Genomic DNA, 16,721 nt, shown 5'->3' with positions numbered 1-16,721 from the left:
GAGATATGGCCCAGGTTGGGGTTTGAGGGTCAGGATCTGGCCAAATGTGAGAGACCACTTGAGGTGAGGCAAACAGGTGTCAAACAGGCAAAGCTCTTTCAGAGCTTGTTTTGGCATTGCATATTTTTTTGTTGTTTGTTTTTGTTTTGTTTTGTTTTGTTTTTTGAAACAGAGTCTTGCTCCGTCACCCAGGCTGGAGTGCAGTGGTACAATCTTGGCTGGCTGCAACCTCCACCTCCTGGGTTCAAGTGATCCTCCTGCCTCACCCTTCCGAGTAGCTGGCATTACAGGTGCCCACCACCATGCCTAGCTAATTGTTTTTTGTATTTTTGGTAGAGACAGCGTTTCCCCATGTTGGCCAGGCTGGTCTTGAACTCCTGACCTCAAGTGGCCCACCTGCCTTAGCCTCCCAAAGTGCTGGTATTATAGGTGTGAGCCACCGCACCCGGCCTGGCATTGCATGTTGATACTGGTTCTCCTCTTACTTCCTCTACTGCCTCCTCTATTCCTGGTCCTTCTGTTAGATACTTGTTCAGAAGAGTTCTAATGTACCTAATCTGTCAACTCTGGGCCTTTACAAAGGTAAGGGAGCAGTGATACTTCTGAACTACTGTGGAAGATAAATGCTTCATAATGAACTGAGAAAATCACATAAAAATCCTTAGAAACAATTAAAACACATACAAATGCAAGATGTAATAGTATTAGGCCTAGGAAGCGGACTGTAATATTCACATAAACTCTAACCATACCAGCTTTGGGTGAATCATGCTAAAAGTTGGAGGTTAATAACTGAGCTAATAAAACTGTGAAATTGGAGTATGTGACCATGGGCTGATATCTAGGAGGGGTTGCAGTTTTGAGATTGACTGTTCTAACTAGAATCCTATGAAATTTAGAAGGTAGTCTGGTCTTCTGGCTCCTGAGGAAGATGACCAATAGGGAAGAGGTATTCTGCGGCTATGACTGGTATGAGAAGATTGAAGCCTACTGGGATGGGGCAGTATCTTAGAGGGAATGATAGACTCCACCGATTTCGAATAGAGATACGACTGGTGAATTTCTAGGGCTCTCCATATCTCCTTTTCTCTTTCATTTTTGTTTTTGGGCTTTGCTGGTTTAGTTTTTTACCAATTCATGGTCCTGAACTTTCTCAGTTAACTTTGGAAATGGGTAATGTAGAAAATGTCCCTTCATCTCCCTCCCTTATTACTCTAAAGGACAGAACAAGGATCCATATGAAGGTACTTCTCTACATGGATCTGAAATATAGGACTATCCTGATTGTATTCTAAAGGATCAAGGTGCTAGAAAGTGACCACTGGGCAATGGATTACATTTGGGGATACAAATATATAGTACTGGGGCTAAAAGCAGATTCTTTAGTCAGTCTAGCAAAATCTAGAACTCAGTTCCACCATTTACTGGCTCATGCTGAATGAGGTATTTAACCTATCTGTGCCTCTTTTCTTATCTGTAAAAGGGCATAAGAATAGGTCCTATCCAATAGTGTTGTGAAGTCTAAATGTGGAAATAGTACATAAGCATTTGATGCAGTACCTGGCACGTAACACAAGTTAGCTGTTGTCATCACACTTAGGTGAATCTAACCTCTTACCAGCCATACCTGCCTTAGAAAGTTGTACAAGGAATCAATTAATTTATTGTGTAGTGCTTCTCAGTAATGTAAAGGAGTGTTGTTTGGTTTGCATTTTACATACCTAGTTATTATTTTAATGTTCTTCCTGTGAGTCATTATGATTTGCTTCCATCATGTGGATAGAGAAACAGGTTCAGGAGGGTAAATGAGTGTTTGAATTTAGATCTCCTATTCTCAGATCCTTCTTTGTTCAGAATACAGGTTCTGTAGTCACTTTGTATTTCGAGGGCTTTACTTATCTTAGAAATTCATGTAATATCTTGTCCTCTAGATTTGGTGCTTCCAGATGTGAGTTATCGGGCGGAATCCAGTGAGGGGGATCAGTCTCATAATATGGACCCTCAAGGACAAACTCTGCTGCTTTTTCTCTTTGTGGATTTCCACAGTGCATTTCCAGTCCAGCAAATGGAAATCTGGGGTAAGTATAAGAGAATGGGGTTGCCAGCTTGGGTGTGCCAAATGCTAAGAGAGAGGGAAACTTTGTGTAATGCACACATGTAAATTAGATATATTTCTGTAGAATAAAGAAGTTCAGTGAAAAACCCTGCTTAATAAAATAAATATATCCTATAGAAAAGATTCATATATTGATGCATTGCTTAAATGACGACGTTTCTAGATCTGGTTGGCCAGAAATCAGCAGACACTTCGTATATATTGCTCCCTAGGGATCAGCAGTTCTCAATGTTAGCTGCACAATATTACCTGAAGAGCATCTAAAATGCTCACTCCCCAGAGATTCTGATTTCCAGATGGACTGAGGTGGGGCTAAGGGCTCAGTATGTTTAAGAAATTTTTTTTATTTTTAGAGACGCTGTGTCGTCCAGGCTGGAGTGCAGTTGCGTGAGCATAGCTCACTGCAACATCAAACTCCTGGGCTCAAGTAATCCTCCCACTTCAGCCTCCCAAGTAGCTGGGCCTATAGATGTATGCGACCGCACCTGGATAACTTTTTCAATTATTTTTTGTATTATTATTATTATTATTATTATTATTATTATTTTTTTTTTTTTTTTTTTTTTTTTTTTGAGACGGAGTCTCGCTCTGCCACCCAGGCTGGAGTGCAGTGGCCGGATCTCAGCTCACTGCAAGCTCCGCCTCCCGGGTTCACGCCATTCTCCTGCCTCAGCCTCCCGAGTAGCTGGGACTACAGGCGCCCGCCACCTCGCCCGGCTAGTTTTTTCATATTTTTTAGTAGAGACGGGGTTTCACCGTGTCAGCCAGGATGGTCTCGATCTCCTGACCTCGTGATCCGCCCATCTCGGCCTCCCAAAGTGCTGGGATTACAGGCTTGAGCCACCGCGCCCGGCCTGTATTATTATTTTTTGTATGGAGGTCTTGCTTTGTTGCCCAGGCTGGTCTCGAACTCCTGGCTTCAAGTAATCTTCCTTCCTTGGCATCCCCAAGTGCTTGTTGGTATGTTTTTAAAGTTTCTCAGGCCAGGTGCGGTGGCTCACACCTGTAATCTCAGCACTTTTGGAGGCCGAAGTGGGTGGATCACTTGCAGCCAGGAGTTCAAGGCCAGCCTGGCCAACACGGTGAAACCCCATCTCTACTAAAAATACAAAAATTAGCTGGCATGGTGGCGGCTTCTTGTAATCTCAGCTGTTTGGGAGGCTGAGGCAGGAGAATCTCTTGAACCCAGGAGGCAGAGGTTGCAGTGAGCCGAGATTGTACCACTGCACTTCAGCCCAGGCAAGAGATTGAGACTGTGTCTCAAAAAATAAAATAAAGTAAAGTAAAATAAAATAAAATAAAATAAAACTTCTAGGGTGATTCTGATGTACAGCAAGGCTTGGGAACTTTTCATCATCATGCTGCCTTTCCAGGCGGATTTTTAAAAAATGCACACCTGTTCTTATTCAGGTATGCAACAAGGAACCTTTGGTGTTTATCTGTTAGATGGGTGATAATTTGTTATCAATCAGAAAGGTTATCTATGATAGAGATAAAACAGTGGTTTCATTTTCTGGTCCCTGAAACACATGCATCAGAATCACTGGATGATGATGATGATGATGATGATGATTATTATTATTTTTGAGACAGAGTCTCCCTCTGTCACCCAGGCTGAAGTGCAATAGCGCGATCTTGACTCACTGCAACCTCCACCTCTCGGGTTCAAGCGATTTTCCTGCCTCAGCCTCCTGAGTAGCTGGAATTACAGGCACATGCCACCACACCTGGCTAATTTTTGTATTTTTAATAGAGACGGGGTATCACCATGTTGGTCAGGCTGGTCTCGAACTCCTGACCTCATGATCTACCCGCCTTGGTGCCCCAAACTACTGGGATTACAGGTGTGAGCCACTGCCCCTGGCCATTATTACTATTTTTGTAGAGACAAGGTCTGAACTCCTGGGCTCAAGTGATCCTCCCACCTCGGCCTCCCAAAGTGCTCGGATTACAGGCATGAGCAACACACCTGCCTCAAGTGATTCTTAAATATAGTAAAACTTGAAAACCACTGAGCATGAGCAGGAGTTGGCTTCTTTATTTTAATCCAGTAAACCCTGAGATGTAAATTTAAGTGTTTCTCAATGCCCTTCTAATCTTTGAGGAAAGTTATAGGGAGAAGTGGAGCTTATACAAATTGGGGGAAAAGTTTGTAAGCCTCCCTTTTGGTGTTTCTGATATGTCTCTGTGTTCTCCTTTCTCTATGGGCCAGTGTGTTTTCATGGGACTCTATTCAGGCACTCCAGTGCTATTTGGTGTGGCCCTGCTCCCACTGAGTCATAAGAAAAAAGACTGCTTACAACACCAGACCAAAAGAGCTCATGTTGACTGGTGTCCATTATTTATTGAACAAACCATTGTTGGCTGTGGTATTCTTCCTGCTACCTTCCTTCTGAGCCTCTCAGCAGTAAGATAAGGCAAACTTTTCCCTGCCTTTTCCCAAAACATGCTATACACACTGTAGGAGAGAAGCACTGTTTCCTGGGGCTCTGGCTTGTAGCTGTTTATTTGAGGAGCTAGTGGTCTTTGGTGCATGGCCGTTCCGATGATTAATGCCAGGGGAATGGAAAATAGAAGATACCTAAACTAATGTGAGGATTCCTAGGGCTGTTCCCTGTGGCCTATGCTCACACAGACAGAGGCTGGTAAGAGCAGCAACTTATTATTGTGGAAAAGACATCAGGGTGGAATCAAGAGACTTGGGTTTAATTTTAGCACTGATACCAACTTCCTCAGTGATTTTTGGGAAGCACGTCACGTAAATCTGAGCCTCCCTTTTCATATCTTTAACATGAGGTTGTTAGGCTAGGCCCTATCAAAGGCCTTTCCAGGTCTAAAACCCTCTTAAGACTTAAGATCTGCTACCTTCTGGCAGTTTTTTTTTTAAGGTCTGCCAGAAGGTAATCCTCAGATAATGTAAGCCTGATAACATGTTCTGAGCCCTAGTGAACATTCCTTAAGAACTCAGATTCCTCAGAAACACAGTATTATCATTCTTGTACTACTGTGATAATCTGTACACTTCTGTTTAGCTTGACTCTGAAGGCCTGCAGTATCTCAGTTGTTGTACTCAGTGTTGGATTTAAAAGAAATTCATCCATGTATTAGTAAATACAGTAAGTCTCTCACATCTTACACATCTGGTAATTTAAGACTAGCCTCTGAAGAAGTTGCACAGTGAGGGGAGGTAGATATAGACATGGTGATAATTTTACCTCATCTTCCCCCTTTTCTTTCTCATATCCTTAAAAGCTTTCTCTAGAACCTCTTCTTTTAGGAAACAGATTGTTCAAAATTAGTCTGTTTCCATGTGTCTTTAAGAAAATTACTTAATTGGCCTTATGCCCACCTACCTTGTCATGGTAACTTTTCTGTGATTAACTCATTTTTTTTTCTTGTGACTAACTCATTGTTTTCCACAATGTCAAAAGCATTTTTTGATGGTCAGAATTTTAGGAATGAACTTTGACTTTTAAATTAAATGTCTGATGGGTGCAGCACACCAACATGGCACAAGTATACATATGTAACAAACCTGCACGTTGTGCACATGTACCCTAGAACTTAAAGTATAAAAAAATAAAAAATAAAAAAATAAATATCTGCTTTCAAAGGGGATCTGATTTCTTGAAGCTATTCTTAAAACCAAACTATGGAAAATACCAATCTAGATGATATATTAACATAGCAATAGCAATATTTTGAAATTGTACAGTGTACATTTCAAAACACTTCATGGGCCAGGCACCGTGGCTTGGCACCTGTAATCCCAGTACTTTGAGGGGCCAAGGCAGGAGGATTGCTTGAGCCCTGGAGTTTAAGACCAGCTTGGGCAACATAGCGAGACCTCATCTCTACATATAAAAATGTGCCAGGCATGGTGGCTCACACCTGTAATCCCCGCACTTTGGGAGGCCAAGGCAGGCGGATCACCCTGAGGTCAGGAGTTTGAGACAAGTCCGGTCAACACGGCTAAACCCCGTCTCTACTAAAAATACAAAAATTAGCTGGGTGTGGTGGCAAGCAGGTGCCTGTAATCCCAGCTACTCAGGAGGCTGAGGCAAGATAATCACTTGAATCCAGGAGACGGAGGTTGCAGTGAGCTGAGATCATGCCATTGCACTCCAGCTCAGACAACAAGAGCAAAACTCTGTCTTTAAAAAAAAAAAAAAAAAAAAAAAAAAAAGCCAGGCATGGTGGTGGTGCACACCTGTGGTCCCAGCTATTTGGGAGGCTGAGGTGGGAGGATCACTTGAGCCCTGGTGGTCGAGGCTGCAGTGAGCCAAGATCGTGTCACTGCGCTCCAGGCTGGGCAACAAAAAAGCCCAGAAAACACTTCATGTACATTATTGCAGTTTATCTACACAACATACCTCTGAGAGCAGGTGGTATAAAGTCATTTTCTGTACTGAAGAAAAGATATCATCACCACTAGTTGGTGGCAGAATTGACCCTAGAATCTATGTTCTCCCTGACTCCAGCTCCAGAATCCTTTTGAGCTCACCATATATTACCTTCCCTAACAGGAAAGCCTCATGGTGCCTTATGGTAGAAAATGTTCTTCTGGCTTGCATTTTTAATACAGTCCTGGAAAAAGCCAGCCAGTTTTAGGCTGCTTCATCATATAATTCTGAACACTGTAAACAAAGAATAATCAAGAAAGATTTTCTCCAGGTGACCTGTAAATTTGGCTTCCTGTGCCTGCTGCATTGGGATCATTACATGGCGGCCTATTGTTTGATGGCGTAATTTTTTTGCCTGTTGCTCTCACGTTAGCTTTTCTGAATGAGGCTGAGCAGTGGTGCCCATGGTTACTTTAACAGAGATAATCCCCCATTTAAAAGGACCTCATACCAACAGTTCCGTGTCATCTTTGTGAATTTTAACCTTTTCTTTACCACAGTACATCTGAAAGCACTGCCACAGCAGTGATGTTCACATAGATGTAGAGCAGGGTTAGACGCACTCTATAGGACATTTGCTTCTCCCTTTCTCCTCTTTTTTGGAGTCACTGGGATTGTTGTTTATAGTACATGGTATGTATTTGAATTAAACAGGATCCCTTATTTGTTTCTTTAAAAAATAATGTCATTCTTCACCTTAATTTTCCTGAGCTTTCTTAGATTTATAAGTGGGAATTGGGTAGGTTTATAAGTTGCTGGGAGATTTTGTCTTAAAAAAGGTAATTATTTGTGGATATGTAGGGGTCTCTTCTTCCAAGAGGCATCTTTTCCACTCCCAGTCCTGACTCAGAGCACATGAACAGCAATCTTGAAGTAGTTATCCTCACTTATGGTTAATCCTTGGATAATGCAAGCCTGATACCATGTTCTGAGCCCTACTGAACATTCCTTAAGAACTCGATTCCTCAGAAACCAGTGTTATCATTCTTGAACTACTGTGATAATTTGTACACCTCTGTTTAGCTTGACTCTGAGGGCCTGCAGTTTCTCAGTTGTTGTACTGATCTCAGTACAACATCTCAGATGTTATATTGGATTTAAAAGAAATTCATCAATGTACTAGTAAAGTGTCTTAAATCTTACATATCTGGTAATTTAAGACTAGCCTTTGAAGATGCACAGTGAGGGGAGGTAGATATAGTGATAATTTTACCTTCTCCCTCCCCTTAGGAGTCTATACTTTGCTCACAACTCATCTCAGTGCCATCCTTGTGGAGAGCCACAGTGTAGTGCAAGGTTCCATCCAATTCACCGTGGACCAGGTCTTGGAGCAACATCACCAGGCTGCCAAGGTAATAAGGAATTCACAGCCTCTTTTCTCCTATTCTCTAAGAAAAAGATAGCAAGCATATATAGCAGGCACAGGGCCCAGGAGCCCTTCTTCCCTTAATGCCCCTTCCTCTCTTCTGTCACCTGGGTGATCTTGTAACGCTGCATCTAGCCTACAACTGAAACTTTAGCTTAGAGGGATCACTGTAACCAGCTTGCTTAGTAGGTGTGTTTGGGTAAATAAGGAAATAGTTAATAGGGAAAAATGGCTGATACCACACCTCTTCCTTATCCATATAATTCCCCTTCCCACACAGACTTCTGGAGCTGCTGCTTCTTTGTGTCTTACATTCCTCCCCCATTTTCCTAATATTTTACACTACCACCTTCTCTCCTTACCTGATTTTCTAAATCCATCCATCCTGTGTACTTTTGGTAACACATTTCTTGCCTCATATGGCCCACTTTTCAGGGAAAAAAACAACCATACTAAGAGAGCAGAACTAAAAGCTGTTTTTTTGTTTTTTTTTTCCAAATAGTGTGTTTTCTTGACCAGTGTCCTATTGCTTGTCTTCTCTAAATGTGTCTGTGTCAGTAAGTCACCTCTGTGAAATGTGAGAACATTTTAAAATTTTATATTAATTCCCTAAATGTTATGGTGTAAAAATATGTGAGGATCTCAGCAACTTTTGTTGATGGATAGGAAGAATTGTTGAAATCCTGCTCTGATGGAAATGTGTGGGCCCTCTGGGATTCTCTAAACCACATCTTGGGATTCACGCAGTCTTCCCCTTACTTGTTATGTTTCCCAGGCTCAGCAGAAACTACAGGCCTCACTCTCAGTGGCTGTGAACTCCATCATGAGTATTCTGACTGGAAGCACTAGGAGCAGCTTCCGAAAGATGTGTCTCCAGACCCTTCAAGTTAGTAGGAGATTGGGATTGGGGATGCTTAAAAGTGGGCTTTTAAGTGGGTTTGGGTTTAAAAGTGGGTTTGGGCTGGGTATGGTGGCTCATGCCTATAATCGCAACACTTTGGGAGGCCAAGGTGGGAGGATTGCTTGAGCACAGGAGTTTGACACCACCCTGGGCAACAAAGAGAGACCCTGTCTCTACAAGTAACTAAAAAATCACCCAGGTGGGGTGGTGCACACCTGTGGTTACAGCTTCTCAGGAGGCTGAGGTAGGAGGATCAACTGAGCCCGGGATGTTGAGGCTGAGCCATGATCGTGCCACTACACTCCAGCCTGGGCAACAGAGTGAGACCTGTCTTAAAAAAAAAAAAAAAAAAAAAATGTCCGGGGTGGTGGCTCATGCCTGTAATCCCAGCACTTTGGGAGGCTGAGGCGGGTGGATGACCTGAGGTCAGGAGTTTGAGACTAGCCTGACCAACATGGTGAAACCATGTCTCTACTAAAAATACAAAAATTAGCCAGGCGTGGTGGCAGTTGCATGTAATCTCAGCTACTCGGAAGGCTGAGGCAGGATAATTGCTGGAACCTGGGTGGGGGAGATTGCAGTGAGCCAAGATTGCCCCATTGTACCCCAGCCCAGGTGACAACAGCGACACTCCATCTAAAAAAAAAAAAAAAAAGGCCGGGCGCGGTGGCTCAAGCCTGTAATCCCAGCACTTTGGGAGGCCGAGATGGGCGGATCACGAGGTCAGAAGATCGAGACCATCCTGGCTAACACGGTGAAACCCCGTCTCTACTAAAAAATACAAAAAACTAGCTGGGTGAGGTGGCGGGCGCCTGTAGTCCCAGCTACTCGGGAGGCTGAGGCAGGAGAATGGCGTAAACCCAGGAGGCAGAGCTTGCAGTGAGCTGAGATCGCGCCACTGCACTCCAGCCTGGGCGACAGAGCGAGACTCCGTCTAAAAAAAAAAAAAAAAAAAAAAAAAGAGCCATGATTTTAATGACATTCTACTGCTTATCTTTGTAAAATGTACAGTATTTTTAGAAACATTATTTTATTTGTGCCACTGTGATGCTACATAGTACCAGGCTTAAGTTTTAAGAAATATTTGTTGAACAGTAGTATGTATACTATTTTACAAATAAGAAAACAAGTTATTTAAGATTTCTGCTTTAGGTCACACAGCTAGTTAAGAACAGAGCTAGGGTTGGGTGTGGTGGCTCACGCCTGTAATCCTAGCACTTTCAGAGGCTGAGGCAGGTGGATTGCTTGAGGTCAGGAGTTCACGACCAGCCTGACCAATGTGGTGAAACCCTGTCTCTACTAAAAATATAAAAATCAGCCAGGTGTGGTGGTGCACACCTGTAGTTCTAGCTGCTCAGGAGACTGAGGCAGAATTGCTGAAACCCAGGAGGTGGAGGTTGCAGTGAGCCAAGATCACCCCACTGAACTCTATCCTGGGTGACAAAGTGAGATTCCGTCTCAAAAAAGGAAAAAAAAAAAAAAAAAAAAAGGGAACAGAGCTAGGACTAGATCAGTGATTCCTAATCTAATTCCTTGTTGAAGAATGCTATCTCATGGCGACAGAATACACTGGAAATAACTGAGCAACCTTAACTATTACATGTATGTGGCAATATGGAATCAGAGGCTCACCTTCAAATCCTGACTCATTGACTTATAAGTTATGTTTAGGCCTGTAGTTCTGAGACTTGTCTACAAATTGGAAAAAAATAGTACCTCACAGAGTTATAAAAGTGAGAGCTAAATGTGTGCTATAGTCTGAATGTTTATATATCCCTAAAATTCATATGTTGAAATCCTAACTCCTGAACTAATAACATTAGGGGGTATGAGGCTTTGAGAAGTGATTTAGGTCATTAGGCCCTCATGAATGGGATTAGTGCCTTTATTTTTATTTTATTTTTTGAGTCGGAGTTTCGCTCTTGTTGCCCAGGCTGGAGTGCAATGGCACGATCTTGGCTCACTGCAACCTCCGCCTCCAGGGTTCAAGCAAACCTCCTGCCTCAGCCTCCTGAGTAGCTGGGATTACAGGCATGCGCCACCGCGCCCGGCTAATTTTGTATTTTCAGTAGAGACAGAGTTTCTCCATATTGGTCAGGCTAGTCTCAAACTCCCGACCTCAAGTGATCCACCTGCCTTGGCCTCCCAAAGTGCTGGGATTACAGGCGTGAGCCACCTCGCCCAGCCGGATTAGTGCCTTTATAAAAGGGGCCCCAGGCCGGGCGTGGTGGTTCATGCCTGTAAGTAATCCCAGCACTTTGGGAGGCCAAGGTGGGTGGATCACCTGAGGTCAGGAGTTCCAGATCAACCTGACCAACATGGTGAAACTCTGTCTGTACTAAAAAAAAAAAAAAAAAAAAAAAATACAAAAAAATTAGCCAGGCGTGGTGGTGGGCACCTGTAATCCCAGCTACTTGGGAGGCTGAGGCAGGAGAATCACTTGAGCCTAGGAGGTGGAGGTTGTAGTGAGCCGAGATCGCACCATTACACTCTAGCTTGGGTGACAAGGGCGAAACTCTGTCCCCCCACATTCCCACCGAAAAAAAAAACAAAAACAAACCCAGAGAGACCCTTACCCCTTCTGCCATGTGAGGACACAGGGAGGAAATGGGCAGCCTACAGCCCAGAAGAGGGCCCTCACCAGAACCTGACCATGCTGGCACTTTAATTTCAGATTCCCTGCCTCCAGCACTGTGAGAAATCAGTTTCTATTGTTTACAAGCCACCCAGTCTACAGGAATTTGGTATAGCAACCCTAATGGACTAAGACAGTGTCAAAGTGCATAGCATGTGGTAGATTCTCAATAAATGTTAGTGTTTCCCTTCCTTTAGGAATGTGTGCTGACTAACTGGTATTATCAATGGGCAATATATCATTCCATATTTGTTGCTTCATTTTTTTAGTATAGTTTTCTTGAAAAGCTAGTATAATACAAAAAATATTTTAAAATAATAACTAGTAAAATTTATCACTATAATTTTTACTCATTATCTCATGTATAGTTGTAATCAAAGCATTCTATTTTCATATATAATTTGACATTTTCCCCATTTCAACAGTCTTAGAATTTTTAGTTAATATCCCACCATATTGTTTAAATCTAATTTAATAAACGATTTCTCTGTTAGACATTTGTTTACATTCTTGCTTATATAGTGTTTCAGTTAATACCTTTATGTAATGTCTTGCTTCTTTCAAATTATTTTCTAGAACAAATTTCTATAAATGGAGTTATGAGTCAAAGTGTATAACACATTTATAAGCTAGTGTATTTTATCATAACTTCAACTTTCTGGGTCATGTGGATAGCACAGGGTAGTGAGAAGAACACTATATTGGGAATTCTAAGGTATCTATTAAAGCCCTAACTTTTGTACTAACTAGCTGTGAGATCTTGGGTGGGTCACTTTTTTTTTTTTTTTTTTTTTTGAGACAGAGTTTTGCTCTTGTTGCCCAGGTTGGAGAGCAATGGCGCGATCTCGGCTCACCGCAACCTCCGCCTCCCAGGTTCAAGTGATTCTCCTGCCTCAGCCTCCCGAGTAGCTAGGATTACAGGCATGTGCCACCATGCCTAATTTTGTATTTTTAGTAGAGACGGGGTTTCTCCATGTTGGTCAGGCTGGTCTCGAACTCCTGACCTCAGGTGATCCATCTGCCTTGGCCTCCCAAAGGGCTGGGATTACAAGTGTGAGCCACTGCGCCCAGCCCACTTCTCCTTTTTGAATTTCAATGTTCTCATCCATAAAATTAGTGTGTTGTATTAGGTTATTACCCTGGTCCCCTTTAATTCTAACATCCTATAATTATATATTTAAAAGTAGAAAGCTGTTACCTATTTCCTGTGGGTGCAAACTGTATTATTTTGTTCCTCTCCTCCCTAAAAGACTTGTCAGAAAAAAAAAAGAGTCTCATATCAGCCTCAGTTATGCAGTAGAACCTGTGCTGTCTTGGAAACTCTTCTTATAGAAGAGCAGTTTATATAACCCCTTCATGAACAGATGGATCTTCTGGATATTTATCTCCTACAGAGATGGGAGAACAGGCCAGGTGCAGTGGCTCACACCTGTAATCCCAGCACTTTGGGAGGCTGAGGTGGGTGGATCACCTGAGGTCAGGAGTTCGAAACCAGCCTGGCCAACATAGTGAAACCCGTCTCTACTAAAAATACAAAAATGAGCTGGGTGTGGTGGTGCATGCCTGTAGTCCCAGCTACTCGGGAGGCTGAAGCAGGAGAATCACTTGAACCTGGGAGGCGGAGGCTACAGTGAGCCAAGATTGTGCCACAGAACTCCAGGCTGGGTGACAGAGCGAGACTCTGTCTCAAAAAAAAAAAAAAAAAAAAAAAAAAGGGAGAACAAAGACCTTCTTTGAAGGATCTTGCTTAGATGACAGAAGTGGGAAGACATATAGGAGTCACAACTGCCTGTCTTATACCAAGTAGCTCAGGCCTTCTTTTTACCTCTCCTGCCTTCATGAAGACTAAGAAAACTCCTAACTTTAATGGCTTGCCTACTATCTGCCTCCTCTTCTCCCTGTATTAACTGTGTGTGAGAACTTCCCCCCTTGGTTTCCAGTATTGGAACTCAGCAGGTTCTATTTCTGGCCCATTTTAGGCAGCTGACACACAAGAGTTTGGGACCAAACTGCACAAAGTATTTCGTGAGATCACTCAGCACCAATTTCTTCACCACTGCTCATGTGAGATGAAGCAGGTAAGTGTAGATAATCAGTACTTTGGTGGGAATCTTCCATTTTGATATATGGGAATCCTGAATTGAGGGTGGGTAGGTACAAGTGTTTCAGACTGCATAATCTGAGGTCAGCCTTTCAGCAAGGAAGTCTGTGAAACAAAATAATCTGTTTTCTATCTCTCAGGAATGACTATCCCACTGGTTGCCTGGTGTCCAATATCTTGAAAGCCGTTGTTTCATATGTTGTATCCAGGATTTTTGTTATTTCAGGCCCGAGGGTAGATTCAGTCCCTGTTACACCATCTTGTCCAGAAGACACTGTAGGATAACTTCATCTTTAATCTCTCTTATTTATTCATCCTATAATTTTAGTTCCAGATAAGTCAATCCTACTGACTGGAGCCAAGAGAGCCAGAAAAGTGGGCTTCAGTTAGACGACTACCACCAGCTACACTTGGAATCTGGAGAAACAGAATTTCCTGCTAGGATCTCCCTTCACTCATTAGAGGAGACCATCACAAAACCAGTTAAAAGCTATTTGACCTCCTTGAGGGTAAAGACCCCAACTAAGGAAATTCTAGATCTCCAGCATCCAAAAAGGTGAAAAGATAAAAGTGGATTTTTTTGGTTGTTTTTTTGGGGTTTTTTTGGTTTGGTTTTTTTTTTGAGATGGAGTGTTGCCTAGGCTGGAGTGCAGTGGCATGACCTCGGCTCACTGCAACCTCTGCTTCCCAGGTTCAAGTGATTCTCCTGCCTCAGCCTCCCGAGTAGCTGAGACTACAGGCGCCCACTACCACGCCAGGCTAATTTTTGTATTTTTAGTAGAGACGGGGTTTCACCATGTTGGCCAGGCTGTTCTCAAACTCCTGACCTCAGGTGATCCGCCCACCTTGGCCTCCCAGAGTACTGGGATAACAGGCTCAAGCCACTGTGCCCAGCCCATAATTGACTTTTTTTTTTTTTTTAAATTATTATTATACTTTAAGTTGTAGCATACATGTGCATAATGTGCAGGTTTGTTACATATGTATACTTGTGCCATGTTGGTGTGCTGCACCCATCAACTCGTCAGCACCCATCAACTCGTCCTTTACATTCTTTACGTCCTTGCCATAATTGACTTTTTAAAGCACAAATAGTAACACTGTATTATAATATTTATTACCTATGGAGAAGTAAAATATAAGACAATAATAGCACAAAGACCAAGAGGAAAGAAATGGAAATATACTATTGTAAGGTATTATACTATATGTGGAGTGATATAATACTAATTGAAGGTAAACCGATAAATCAAACCCACAGTGAAATACCACGTTATATTTACTACAACATTATTATTTAAAAAATAGAAATTAAGCATTAGTAAAGATGGGGAAATATTAGAATCCTTGTGCATGTTAGGTGGGAAAGTAAAATGGTATAGGTGCTGTCGAAAAAAAAATAAATAAAAATAAAAAATAAATAAATAAAAGGAACCTGCTGGACATGGTGGCTCGCTCCTGTAATCCCAGCACTTTGGAAGGTCAAGACAGGTGGATCGCTTGAGCTCAGGAGTTCAAGACCAGCCTGGACAACATGGTGAAACCCTGTCTCTATAAAAAAAAAAAAGAAAAAAAATTAGCCAGACATGGTGACATACACCTGTAGTTCTGGCTACTTGGGAGGCTAAGGTGGAAGGATTGCTTGAGCCTGGGAGGTCAAGGCTGCAGTGACCCAAGAATGTGCCACTGTACTCCACCTGGGTGACAGAGCCAGACACTGTCTCAAAAACAAATAAATAAAAGGAAGCATTAAAATAACACAAGGCCGGGCGTGGTGGCTCATGACTGTAATCCCAGCACTTTGGGAGGTCGAGGCAGGCAGATCACCTGAGGTCAGGAGTTTGAGACCAGCCTGGCCAACATGGCGAAACCCCATCTCTACTAAAAATACAAAAATTAGCCGGGTGTGGTGGTGCGTGCCTGTCATCCCAGCTACTCAGGCGAGTGAGGCAGGAGAATCACTTGAACCTGGGAGACGGAGGTTGCAGTAAGCCGAGATCGCGCCATTGCACTATAGCCTGGGCAACAAGAGTGAAATTCTGTTTCAAAATGAATAAATAAAACAAAATAACACAACAAGGAGTTGTAAGGAAATAAAATAAAAGGAAATAAAATGAGAATCATAAAAACTCAACCCAAAAGACAGAATGGCCAGGTGCAGTGGCCCACACCTCTAATTCCAGCACTTTGGGAGGCTGAGATGGGCGGATCACTTGAGGTCAGGAGTTCAAGGCCAACATTGTGAAACCCCATCTCTACTAAAAAAATAAAAAATAAATAAAAATTAGCCCAGCATGGTGGCTCGCACCTGTAGTCCCAGCTCCTTGGGAAGCTGATGCAGGAGAATTGCCTGAAGCGCAGGGGCAGAGGTTGCAGTGAGCCAAGATTGCGCTGCTGCACTCCAGCCTGGGCAACAGAGTAAGACTCTGTCTCCAATAAAGACGGCAGAAAATGAGGAAAAGGGAACAAAGAGCACATGAGACTAATAGAAAACACTTATCAAGATGATATATTTAAACACTATCATATCAACTATTCCATTAAATGTTAATGGTCTTGCCAAGCGCAGTGGCTCAGCCTGTAATCCCAGCACGTTGGGAGGCCAAGACAGGCAGATTGCTTGAGCTCAGGAGTTCAAGACTAGCTTGGCCAACACGGTGAAACCCCGTCTCTACAAAGTATTAAAAAATTAGGCCAGGCACGGTGGCTCACGTCTGTAATCCCAGCACTTTAGGAGGTCAAGGTGGATGGATCACTTGAGGTCAGGACTTCGAGAGCAACCTGGCCAATATGGTGAAACCTTGTCTCTACTAAAAATATAAAAATTAGCCAGGCATGTTGGCACACACTGTAGTCCCAGCTATTTGGGAGACTGAACCCAGGAAGCGGGGGTTGCAGTGAGTCAAGATCACGCTACTGCACTCCAGTCTAGGCAATGCAGCAATACTCCGTCTCAAAAAAAAAAAAGTTAGCTGAGGCCGGGCACAGTGGCTCATACCTGCAATCCTAGCACTTTGGGAGGCCAAGGCAGGTGGATCACTTGAGGAGTTTGAGACCATCCTGGCCAACATGGTGAAATTCTGTCTCTACAAAAAATACAAAAATTAGCTGGGTGTGGTGGCACATACCTGTTGTCCCAGCTACTGGGGAGGTTGAGGCAGGAGAATCCCTTGAACCCAGGAGGCGAAGGCTGCAGTGA

General features: G+C 43.0%; 1 protein-coding gene across 1 annotated transcript in view; it reads left to right on the top strand.

Annotated features, from left to right (window-relative positions):
• The window catches only part of TOP6BL (TOP6B like initiator of meiotic double strand breaks), a 101,753-nt gene that overhangs the window by 68,916 nt on the left and 16,116 nt on the right, over positions 1-16,721 (top strand). Inside the window, exons 10-13 of the mRNA XM_073013665.1 lie at positions 1,932-2,078; positions 7,750-7,871; positions 8,661-8,771; positions 13,401-13,499. Of these exons, the coding sequence (XP_072869766.1) occupies positions 1,932-2,078; positions 7,750-7,871; positions 8,661-8,771; positions 13,401-13,499 (479 nt within the window). The remainder of the gene's footprint in view (positions 1-1,931; positions 2,079-7,749; positions 7,872-8,660; positions 8,772-13,400; positions 13,500-16,721) is intronic.

The sequence above is a fragment of the Chlorocebus sabaeus genome, chromosome 1 (assembly GCF_047675955.1).
Source record: "Chlorocebus sabaeus isolate Y175 chromosome 1, mChlSab1.0.hap1, whole genome shotgun sequence".
NCBI lineage: Eukaryota > Metazoa > Chordata > Mammalia > Primates > Cercopithecidae > Chlorocebus > Chlorocebus sabaeus.
Note: the sequence above shows the minus strand (reverse complement) of the source record. Positions and strands in the feature narration are given on the sequence as shown.